Raw genomic sequence first — 11,486 nt, forward strand, 5'->3', positions numbered from 1 at the left:
AGGCCCGGAGAGTGGGTGCTCCGCGCAGGCTGCGGGATCCAGGCCTGCCCTCCTCCCGTGCAGCCACCTGCCTCCGATCCGAGACGGCTGTGGCAGGGCCCTGACTAGTGAGTAGCAGGGGAAGGGCTGGCTACGCCGGCTGAGCTGGAGGAAGAAGGGTGAGGCCGGGGGGCCTGGAGGAACGGACGTGCCTGGGGTTGGGGATAGTGACCAGTGGCCTTCCTGCAGCTTCCCCCCTGGCAAAGAAACCCCTCTGTTCAGCCACGCGGGCCCTGGAAGGCTCAGCTGGGGGCACTTTGGAAATGCCCTCGGACAGGAACCAACACTGGCAGGGGGGGCAGTCCAGAGGGCAGGCTGTGTCGGTGCCCAGAGGTTGTCTCAGGTGTGTCAGAGAGAACAGATGTCTGGGGATTTAGAAAGAAGCGCTGGTCAGCAAGAAGGGCGAAGGATTGGGGAGGGTCCTGAGGTCCCACTCCTCTTCTGGGCGTCCAACGGCCTCTTTCTTCCTCTTCAACTGACATTTGTAACTGCTCCGGAATGGGAGCAACTGTCTGTTACGCCAGGCAGCTCTTTCTCTGGCACAGCAGCAGCAGCAGCAGCACAGCTGGACGGGGGGGGGGCGTCTCCTTTTACCCAGTTTGCTTGCCTGCTGCTGAGCCTGGGGGCTGCCTGGCCTATGCCCCTCCTTTGACACCTCCCCCCCAAAAAGTCTGAATTCAGAGGGCAGAAAAGAAGAAGTGTCTCCGTATTCTTGCAGATGGTCAGCCAGGGTAATTAGGTACTAAGGAGAGAGAGAGAAGAGGAAGAGGAAGAGGAAGAGGAGGAGGAAGAGGAAGCAGCACAGGAAAGCAGTGGGGGTTTGGGGTGGGGGGTTTTGAGAGGCTGGAAAGAAGAGCGTGGTGGAAGCCCATCTCTCTAATCAGGTGAGGGGATGCAATGGAGGGGGCCTGCGTTCCTTGGGGGGCTTTGCCGTTTCCCCACTTTCAGGTGAGAGGGTTCGGCTTTTGCTCAGAGTTGGTGGGGGGGTCTCCCCAACTCAGCTCTGAAGGACCCTCCAAGTCCTTGAATATTGTTCCCTTGGATCACAATTGTTTCCCTAATAGTTCTTCTCTCTCCCACTCTGGGTTTGCCCGTTTACGTAGATGCTACAAGGGCTGCTATTAGTTTTGCTTGTATGGTAACTACGGCTGAATGTGCTGAGACCAATTACAAAACAAACCACCCAAGTGAGTGATGGCTAAAACAGATGTCAAAATGTCCACCTAATCGGCTGTGGCAGCTGCTTCATGCAACTGGTCGGTTGCGGTCATTTGGAAGTGGTACCTTCCGGCTCCTGAGCCCGGCTGCGCTCTGCTCTCCCTCCAGGAGAGTTAGGCCCAGCTCCTCCCCAGGCCGGTTCCTCCCAGGTTGCCCCGCTGGGCCTGCTGAGCACCGCACCCCTGTGGTGAGGCCGGGCCTTGCGCTGGTGAGTTGCCATGGCTCTGGAGGCGGAGGCGAAAGCCTTCGGGAGAAGCCCTGGGACCACGTGGGGGGAGCAGGGGAAGAAAGGAGGCCCAGAGGAAACTCTCTTGCTAGCTGTGTCCCTCAAGTTCAAACCAATGTTTGAAGGTGAATCGGGGCCTTTTGCTTTGCCAACCGTAATAGTCCAATTTGTGTATTAACAGGTGACCATTCGGGTGATGCAATCAATTGTCTCTGCAGAGATTTGTCACGACAGGCTGTTTGTAGGGGACTGGGAAGATTAATGGTGGGCACAGGGGAGTCCAGCTGCGCATCAGGCCACGTGATTCGCACCCAGTCCGCAATTCCTCTCCTCTGTCTTGCACAGCCACAGCTCTCACTGGTTTTGTGGGGCTGCCACTTATCAAACCAGCTCTCTGCTATTGGCCTCAAGTCTCGCCGGTGTTCTCCTAGGGACAGGTCTGACTCCGGCCCCTGCCCCTGGGCAGAAACCGAGAGCGGGTCACACCAGCAGGGGAAAGTAGGCCGGCTGTTCCCTGGAGGTGTACGGGGGGGGGGGCAGGACTTCCATGGGGAACCGCCAGGAGGAAGGCAAGGGCCACTTCCCGGAGGTGCTTCCCGTGAGGAGGCTCCGTCCTGCATGAGAAAGACGCATTGTTGACAGCCCTCCAGCCACGGCTTTGCTCAAGGAAAGTCGGAGCGCAGCCTTGGCAGGATGGGATGGGCCCAGCTTCCACGCCATTCCCCTGCCAAGGAAAGGTGCCGTACTTCAGTGGCTCTCGGGAAAGTCGCTTAAGGTGCCAGTCCCTCCCGATTGCCAGCCAAATGCCCCCTCTCGTCCTCGGGTGAAGTCCATATCTCCAGCCAGGCTTCTTTCTCCTCCCTGTTTTCCGAAGCAGAATAAAGTTGGTGGCTTCTGCACATGGAGCATGATGGCAAAGAACAATGGCGCCAACCACCAGAAAACGGCCTCCATCAAAAGCAGAGGCAGCCCGGGGCAGACCAAGCTCAGCAACCGCGAGAGCAGGTAACTAACTCGGGGCCAGGCCCCCCCTTGCCCAGATGGCCTCGGGCGCGCCCTGTATGCTGGAAAGCGTGGTGCCCCTTGCGAGGGGGTGGGAGACGTGGAACCGGAACGTGGTGGCGCAGGACTGTGGTGGGCCCCAATCCCTGCTCCTCCTGCGCCCGTGTTTCCTGTTGCAGTTTACGTGGGGTTCAAGGCTTCAGTTGTTCAGATGGCATTCTGCCCTGTCTGGAGAGGTTGGGGGGGAGCTGCCCCCCCTGAGGAAGCCAGGGGAAGCCCCCTTCCAGGGGGGAGTCGGCTTTGGCTTCTGTGCCGAAACTTGGCTGGCAAGGCACAAAATCTATGGGTTCCCACCAGTCTGTGTAAGGAATGCAGAGGCAGCTCGGCATCGGGGTGGGGTGGGGAATCGAAAAACTTTCCTACCGGTTCTGTGGGTGTGGCTTGGTGGTCACGTGCCTGGGTGGGCGTGGCCGAGTTGTAAAATGCGGTGAAACTCACTTAACAGAAGGAAGGGAGCAGGGAAGGCAGCTGGGAAGGTGGGAGGGAGGGAGGGGCAGCTAGGCAGGCAGCTAGGCAGGCAGTCAGGGCGGGCGGTGATTGGGGGAGCAGTTTGGGGGTGGGGCCAGCAGTCATCCCCACCAGTTCAGTGAGCCAGGCCACCTGCCGGCTAACGGTTCTCCCAAAGGGGTCTTAGCCGGTAGCCTCTGGCTTGGCCTCCTCCCTCTGCTGTGTCCAGAGCGATGGGTCTCCTGGTGCCTCTGAGGGAGCAACCCAGGGTTCTGTGAGTTGCCGTGGTGGGCACGGGTGGGTGGCTGCTTAGCTTCCTAGGTCAAGGAGGCCCCCTTGCTCTTGCGTCTCTCTCCAGGCCTCCTTCAGTTGACGACGACGCCTCCTCGGAACTGCGACGCGTGGCTGCCCTGGAGGATGCAGGCCACCCCAAGAAAGGGGCCCTCTCCAGGTAGGCTCCGCAGGGCTCTTGAGGATCGCCCGGGTGGGAAAGTGGCCTCTGCCTGCAGGCCATTCCAGGGGAGTGGGCTAGCAGCAGGGGTGTATTCCTTCGGCTGCCAACCAACCCGCCCACCTTCTTCCCTAGGGTAGCTCGGCTGGTGGTGGCTGTCCGAGGATGGGCCAAGAAAGGGGCGAAAGAGGAGGAGAGGCCGGACTCCTTCCTCGAGCGCTTCCGTGGGCCTGAGTTGAAGGCCTTGGCATCAGAGTCGGCAACGGCCGGTGGAGATGGCCTTGCAGGCCAGAGGCAGAAGAAGTGAGTCCCTGGTGAGAGGAGCAGCTCTCCCGTCGGCAATGAGGGACCAAGGGGGGCTGCCTTGACCTTGGCCTTAGTGGGGGGGGACATGGCAGTGGACTCTGAGGCCAGGGAAGAGCTGCGGCCACTCTGGGGTGGGTAGGGGAGAGGGAGGGAACCCTGCCCCTCTACGGCTGGGGAGGGGGCTCCTTGGGCATCCTTTGTCCTCCTGGGGAGGGGAAGGCGGCATTGCACTAGATGTGGCCTAGGCCGGCAGGTCCAGTGGTGCGTTGCTCCCGGTTCGGCCCAGTTCGATGAACCGGTAGTGGCGACAGCAGCGGGAGGCTCCATCCACCCTTGCGGGGCGCTTGTGCACGTGCACCAAAGCATCACGAGAGCATGCACACGCACCGGTCGTGGCAGGAGTTAGAGGCCACTGCTGCGCTGGACCTCTCGTGAGGAGGAGGTTGGAGCTACACTCTTTTGGCCTTTGGCAAAGTGGCCGAGCGCCTCTTGGGTCCTGTGGCAGCAGCAGGGGTCTGTAGTGGAGCCTCCTCCCCCTCCTCCTCCCCCTCCCCCTCCTCCCCCCTCCTCCTGCTCCTCCCCCTCCTCCCCCTCCCCCTCCTCCCCCTCCTCCCCCTCCTTCCCCCCTCCCCCTCCTCTGCCTGAGCAGCTGCGACCTCCCAACACGTGTCTGGCAGGCCCCAGCTGCTAGGCTCCGTCAGGCCACTGGCTTCCCCTAAACGGCCTGCTCAGGGTGGCCCCTCAAATGCCCTGGGGGGCAGAATAGCCGACTTGGAAGGTGCCTTGGCAGGCGGCCTTCTGCTCAAGAAAGAAACCCTCCACGGCATTTCGGGCAAGTGGCCCTGCAGTCTGTTCTGGTCAACCTCCAGTGTTACAACACCCACAAATTCATTGTTTTTACTGTTAGGAGGTTTCTCTCTTTTTGTTCTGGCCTCAGGTGCTTTGGAGAATAGGTTGACCCCTTAGATATTGGAACATTGCTGTCACGTCTGCCCTGGTCCTTCTTTTGGCTAAACTAGATGTGCCCAAGACAGGTTGAGTCACAATCAGCCCCAGAGTCCTCTCTGGTCATCTGGCACTCTCCCTTTCTTCCCTGCCCGGGCCAACCGAGGAAGGGCTCCACTGAAGCCACGGCAGTGGACGTGGGAGAGAAGCAGGGCAGTGGCCGTGTTTTGGCTTTCTCAATCGCAACCCCCCCCATGCCCCTCAGCCTCCAGGCCCCGGGGCCCCTACCTGGACTGGCGCCGGACCCCCCCTCCCATCAGCCCTGCCCTACCACTGCAGCTCGGTTCCTTTAAAGGAGGTTTTGACTCTGTTTCCAGGAAGAGATGGAGGGTCTTTGTGATGGACCCAGCTGGGAAGTGGTACTACCGCTGGCTCCTGGTCATTGCAGCCCCCGTTCTGTACAATTGGTGCCTGCTGGTTGCCAGGTGAGTGGGGGAGGAGTGCGGTTTTGGGGCCTTGCCTCCCGTGTGTCTCACCTGCCGGCCCTCTGCAGGGCCGACCAACCGGGCTCCAGCCCCTGCAGAGTGGAAGGAGAGAGCACCCAGCAGACCCCTTCACAGCCCTCGTTCTGCCACTGCCGACCCGAGCGGGCCCAACCAGGCTGCCCGCTTCCTTCCATGCCTGCCGCGGCCTCTCTCTTCCACCGGCTGCAGAAGGAGGGGACAGAGGGACAGGGCTTTGGTCAGGCACCAGAAGGGATGTTTTGCTGCTGGACAGCTGTCCCCTCCTGATGCACAGATGGAGGCCCAACAACTGTCCCTGGAAATTGTGCTGGCTGCCTTTCCCCTCCTGGGGGACCCTCCCCCCCAGTCAAGGAAGCCCTTTTGGTCCAAGGCAAGGGGGGAGAAGCCACCGAAGGCCCAAGGGCTCACTCCCACCTCTGCAGGTCCACTCTTAACAACCCCCCCCCCCAGCCCCCTACCCCTTCCTAGCCATTTTCTGCAGGGTCAGAGTCTCTTGTTTCAGATTCACTTATGAACATGATCCAGAGTCCCCCAGGTGGCTTTCACAGCTAATCCGGGACTAGAACCCATGGCGGGCCTGGTTCCTAGCCTGCTGCCTTTGCCATTAGACGAACTGGCTCAGTGCCCCAAAGGCACCCTGCAGAATGCCCTCCCTGTGGTGGCCCCTCACCCATTTTTCCTTTGGACAGCCATGCCTGGCGCCCCCCCCCCCCATCTCGGTGCCCTGTTGGCAGCTCAGCTCTGGTCCCTTTGCAGGGCCTGTTTCAATGAGCTCCAGAGAAGGTATTTGCTCTGCTGGCTTCTGCTGGACTACCTGGCCGACGGCATTTACATTGTGGACATGGTCATCCGGATGAACACAGGTGAAGGAGAAGAGGTGGGGTCTGGACGGGGAAGGGTCTGTGCTCCTTCTGTAGCTGAGGGAAAGGCAGGAAATGGCCCTGAGAGGAGAGTCCAGTCTCCTGGCCTGAACCTCCGGGGGGGGGGGGAGGGAGACTTATCAAACTTCATTGCTAACAGTGGTGCCCAAACTGGGCAGTAGTGGCCTTCATAGAAAGGACGCTACCCTGATAGCCAGCTGAATTAATAAATGTTCAAACTGGGGCACTGGTAGCTGTCAATGCTTTGTCTCCCCAGCCTTCCTCACTGTGAGAATGGAACGCTTTGAATTTGTGGCTGCCAGGCAGAATAAGGAGCAGTAGTAAAGAACGGTGTGGACAGGGCCTTATTTGAGCTGCTCCTTGTGCTTTTTCTGGCAGGTTTCCTCGAGCAGGGATTACTTGTGAAAGATTTCAAGAAACTCCGGGCTAAATACTTTGCCACTCTGCAGTTCAAGCTGGACATCTTGTCCATTCTGCCCACTGACCTGGCCTATTTCGCGGTCGGCGTCCATCGGCCTGAGTTGCGCTTCAACCGTCTGCTGCACTTCCCTCGCATGTTTGAATTCTTCGACCGGACTGAAACCAGAACCAGTTACCCAAACATCTTTAGGATCTGCAATTTGTTGATGTACATTCTGGTCATCATCCACTGGAACGCCTGCATTTACTACGCCATCTCGAAGGCCATTGGCTTTGGCGAAGACACCTGGGTCTACCCCAATATCTCAGACCCGGAATATGGCTACCTGACCAGGGAGTATGTCTATTGCCTCTACTGGTCCACCCTGACCTTGACCACCATTGGGGAGACCCCTCCGCCTGTGCGCGACGAGGAGTTTCTCTTTGTGATCTTTGACTTCCTCATCGGAGTCCTCATATTTGCTACGATTGTGGGGAACGTGGGCTCCATGATCTCCAACATGAACGCCACCAGGGCCGAGTTCCAGGCCAAGATTGACGCTGTCAAGCACTACATGCACTTCCGGAAAGTGAGCAAAGAGATGGAAGCCAAGGTCATCAGGTGGTTTGACTACCTTTGGACCAACAAGAAAACTGTGGACGAGTGGGAAGTGCTCAGAAATCTCCCCGACAAGCTGCGGGCTGAGATAGCGATCAACGTCCACCTGGAGACCCTGAAGAAGGTGCGGATATTCCAGGACTGCGAGGCCGGGCTCTTGGTGGAGCTGGTGCTCAAGCTTCGGCCCCAGGTCTTCAGCCCAGGGGATTATATTTGCCGGAAAGGAGATATTGGCAAGGAGATGTACATCATCAAGGAAGGGAAGCTGGCGGTGGTGGCGGACGACGGCGTTACGCAATACGCCCTGCTGACTGCCGGGTGCTGCTTTGGAGAAATCAGCATTCTCAACATTAAAGGGAGCAAAATGGGGAACCGGCGGACGGCGAATATAAGAAGCATCGGCTACTCCGACCTCTTCTGCCTGTCCAAGGAAGACCTCATGGAGGCGGTGACCGAGTACCCGGACGCCAAGCGGGTCCTGGAAGAGCGCGGCCGAGAGATCCTCACCAAGGAGGGGCTGTTGGATGAAGCGGCGGCGGCGGAAAGCATGGAAGCCATGGACGTGGGCCAGAAGCTGGACAGGCTGGAGACCAGCCTGGAGACCCTGCACGCTCGCTTCTCCCGCCTCTTGGCCGAATACGACGCTGCTCAGATGAAGCTCAAGCAGCGGCTGACGTCTCTGGAAGCGCAGCTGAAGGGGGACAGGCAGGAGGAGGAGCTGTTCCCCGAGGGTTTCATCAGCCCAGTGGGGGCAGAGGGGGAAGCCGAGCCTTGACCTCTCGCCTCCTGCCACTTCCTGCTCCTTTGTTTACGTCCTCTGTGTGTCTCTTACTCCCCCCAGGCCGAATTCTCATCAGATTCCCAGACTGCTGCTCTCTCACAGCTCTTTCCCGGGGCCTTTCTCCTGCCGACGGTCAATGACAGACAGCGGAGTCTCCCTTTCTCTTAACTCCCTTTCGTCCTTTTCCTACCTCGAGATGGGAGGCTACGGGGTGTTGGGTGTTCGTTTTGAAAAACAGTTGTGAAATTGAACGGAGACCCGGCTGCCCTGCTCTAACTTTTGGCCTCTATTCTGGTGACCATAATCCTTTTTCAAAATATCATTTCACGGTGACTCACAGCCGATAAAAAAGATCACGACTTCCTGTTTTGGAGGCAATTTCCGGTGGAATTCTATTGCCTAGATCATTTCACAGGCGGAAGGAAAGAAAGCGCGTACGTACACTTCAGGCATTGTCTACCAGGACCTGGAAGCATCTCTTTATGTGAGGCCTGCAGAGTTCAAAGTTGCAGAGAGAAAAATGTCCCTTGAACCCTTAGATCAGTTTTTGCTGCGTGGATCTGTTTAGTCTATTAATTCTGAGCAGTGAGACTTCCTGGTGTGCATCTCTTTGTTTTTGAAGATAACTGAAATTCCTTCTGAGGCCACGCCCAGTGCCAAAAATGCAGCACCTCCTGGCAGGGGTCTGTGTTTAGGGACCACCTTCACACACCTCAGGCCCTCGGGAAAGGTCAGTTGCAGAAGCTTTTCTGGGGCCACCATTCTTTCTCAGACCCAGCTTGAAGAGGGCCTGAAATCCATTGGGAATGTTGGTGGGTTGAGCCCTACGGCTGCCCACCAGATCCCCACGGTTGAAGAAACCAGGAGCCTTTCCAATGTCATGGATGGATGGGGAAATTATGGCCTTTGCAGGAACTGGGAATCGGAGCCGTGTAATGAAGTTGTCTGGAAAGGCTTTTGCATAACCGCTTCCTTTACCTGGTCAGATTCAGTCCTTGGCACTGACCCCTGGCATCCTCACGGGTGTTTGCATCGTCACGGGTGTTTGCATCCTCACGGGTGTTTGCATCGTCACGGGTAGTTTGCATCGTCACGGTGGCACTTGCTTGGCCTGCGTGAGGCGATGTGGACATGAGCCGCTGTCCCGATTCAGAAGCTGGGAATGAAAAAGAAATTCTCCCGTGCAGCTTTATAAAGAAGCATATGGACCCCCCCCACCCCCCCATCCGTAATTGGAAGCAGGTCAGGCCGGTTGGGGGTCATCTGGTTCTTGAGGGAAAAAAATGCCTAGGTGGCAGCAGTGTGCCCAAGGCCGCTTCACCTGTTGCCCTCCTCTTAGTGTGCCTTAAGAGAGGCCTGCCTTGGTGGAACAGAGTCACAGGGCCCCATGTCATCCTTAGAAAAAATAATAATAAAGCACTCGTGTCAGTGATACATCTGGCTGATTTCTTTTCTTGCTGCCCTCCCCCCCCCCCCCCCCGTATTTCCTTGTAAGTGAAAAATGGGGCAGTGAAATGGCTGAAGCTGGTCTTCTAAGGAAGCTTGGTTTAATGGCCCAGAAGAGCCCGGCCATTCTGGCCGTGGCGGGAAGTGGCTTGTCCACAAAGGGAATGATAGGCCACAAGGGGGCGCTGTTGGCCTACAAAGTCGAGACATCTGAGGGAATGGAAAAGGTCCCCCACCAACCCTAAAGAACCAGCGACTTTTGACCAGGCCCAAACTTGCAGTCATTTCCTGTCCTTTCTGGAGAGTTGAGCCCATTCGGTAGATAGGTTTTCTCCCATGATGGTAACTTGATACACTTAGTTCGGGTGTGGATTCTTCCATCTGTTCCGCTTGGTCTGAGGGTATTCTGAGGCCATGGGCAGTTTGGCAGAATTCCTGATTCCTGACATGTGCAATGCCCCCCAAAGGCTACGAGCCCTTCAGCAGGCACAGGGCCCCCCTTAAAGCAGCCCATTCCCATTTACCCTGAGCTGCATCACGTACTGGTAGAAGCATAAGTAGCACCCACACTAGTGGCAGATAATTGGCCAGTGATCCTCTTTAACGTGAGCTGTCTGCTCCGGGAGAGGGAGGATGTAGATTGTAGCGGTCGGAGGAATTCTGGGAGTTGAAGCCCACAAGTCTTAAAGTTGCCAGGTTGGAAGACCTCTGATGTAGAGGTCTACCTGAAGGGGCATACTGAAGAATCTGCTCATTTTCTAGAAGACAAAATCACCCAGATTCATCTCAGTTAGTTGCCAATGTGGTTGCTGGACCGGGGAAAGTTCTTGACCAGTCATCTGGGAATGGTTTGACCCTGTGGTTCCCTAGGGCAGGATCTAGGGAGTCCGAGCACAAGCGACTGTATTTTAGAGCCATTCCCCTTCTGGCTCATGAAGGTCTCTTAGGAGGCAACGTGCTGGTGGGTCCTAGCAGTGATGGACGCTTCCGTGCAGGAGGGAGTGACGTCCTGGCTTGTGCACCAGTTGTATCCTTTCCTAGACCAATGACCCCTACTCATGGTCACTCAGGACGTAGGCACCTCCTCTTTGGCTACTGCGACATGCTCTACATGGGACTGCCCTTGAAAAGTATACAGAGGCTGCAATCGGTCCAAAAGTGGTTTTGTGCAGACCAGGTGGGCATGTGTGTCACCTCTCCTGCAGGACCTGCATTGGCTGCCAATTTGCTTCTGGGGCCAATCCGAGGGGCTGGCTGTCACCTGGGCCCAAGTTCTCCAAGGAACTCTCCTTTCCTGGTCCCTTCTACCTGGCCCACCAGAGCAGAGAGGAAGGGGATGCGACGGGTCCCCTCCCCTAACGAGGCCCCTTTAGCAGGATCCAGAAGTAGGGCCTTTCTCCTACATGATCCCCCATGGAGGTAAGATGGGCCCCCATTTTGACACTCTTTCAGAACAGCCCAAAGAACCGGTTCTGCCAACAGGCCTGTGGACCCCAGAATGGGATGGAGACCATCAGTTGATCATTGGGAGGGATGAGTTATTTGCAAGTATTTAGTTATTAGATTTATGTGCCACCCATCTTGACTGGAGATGACTTTGCCTTTTTATTGTTTTTACATTGAGTTTTATCTTTGTGAGCTGCCCAGAGTTGTTGAGAGTGAGTTGGGCAACCGTATCCATTTTTTTTGAAATAACTGTGAAGTCATTTCCCCCTAGCCCATTGAGACCGTTCTTGTTCTGGGCTACTTTCTGGTTTATGGGAATTTTTGTTTCAGTCAACAGCCACAGTGGGGGAGACATTTACGCCACAAGACTCTGCAGTGAAGGGAAGGGGGCAACGGGGGGCTTTCCTGCTTCTCCATAGAGGCTTTAGCTGTTTCTGCTGCTGCTGTCATTCTTTCCCATCTGCCTCGAGGAAATACGAGAGCCTGCGACTTGGTTCCATAATGACGAAATGTGAATGCTACGTTTTTATTGCTCAGCCGCCATGACAGAATAAAGGTAAGACAAAATCAGGCTATCCATTTGCACCAAAGATAGTTTCAAACACGCACACACAAAACACCACCTTGCCCAGAAGGAAGTCATTTCAGCACTCTGGACAGCAACCGCAGTCCCCAGCTGTGGGAAGGCAAAATCCC

At 56.8% G+C, this 11,486-nt stretch overlaps 1 protein-coding gene across 1 annotated transcript; it reads left to right on the plus strand.

Annotated features, from left to right (window-relative positions):
- The first annotated feature begins 3,356 nt into the window (after nt 1-3,356).
- Nucleotides 3,357-9,332, plus strand: CNGA2 (cyclic nucleotide gated channel subunit alpha 2). Its single transcript, XM_070760105.1, has 5 exons — nt 3,357-3,443; nt 3,579-3,746; nt 5,072-5,179; nt 5,975-6,081; nt 6,478-9,332. The coding sequence occupies exons 3-5, from the start codon at nt 5,094-5,096 to the stop codon at nt 7,890-7,892; spliced, it is 1,608 nt and encodes a 535-aa protein (XP_070616206.1). The 5' UTR covers nt 3,357-3,443; nt 3,579-3,746; nt 5,072-5,093; the 3' UTR covers nt 7,893-9,332.
- The last annotated feature ends 2,154 nt before the right edge of the window (nt 9,333-11,486 follow it).

Source organism: Erythrolamprus reginae, chromosome 8, assembly GCF_031021105.1.
Source record: "Erythrolamprus reginae isolate rEryReg1 chromosome 8, rEryReg1.hap1, whole genome shotgun sequence".
NCBI lineage: Eukaryota > Metazoa > Chordata > Lepidosauria > Squamata > Dipsadidae > Erythrolamprus > Erythrolamprus reginae.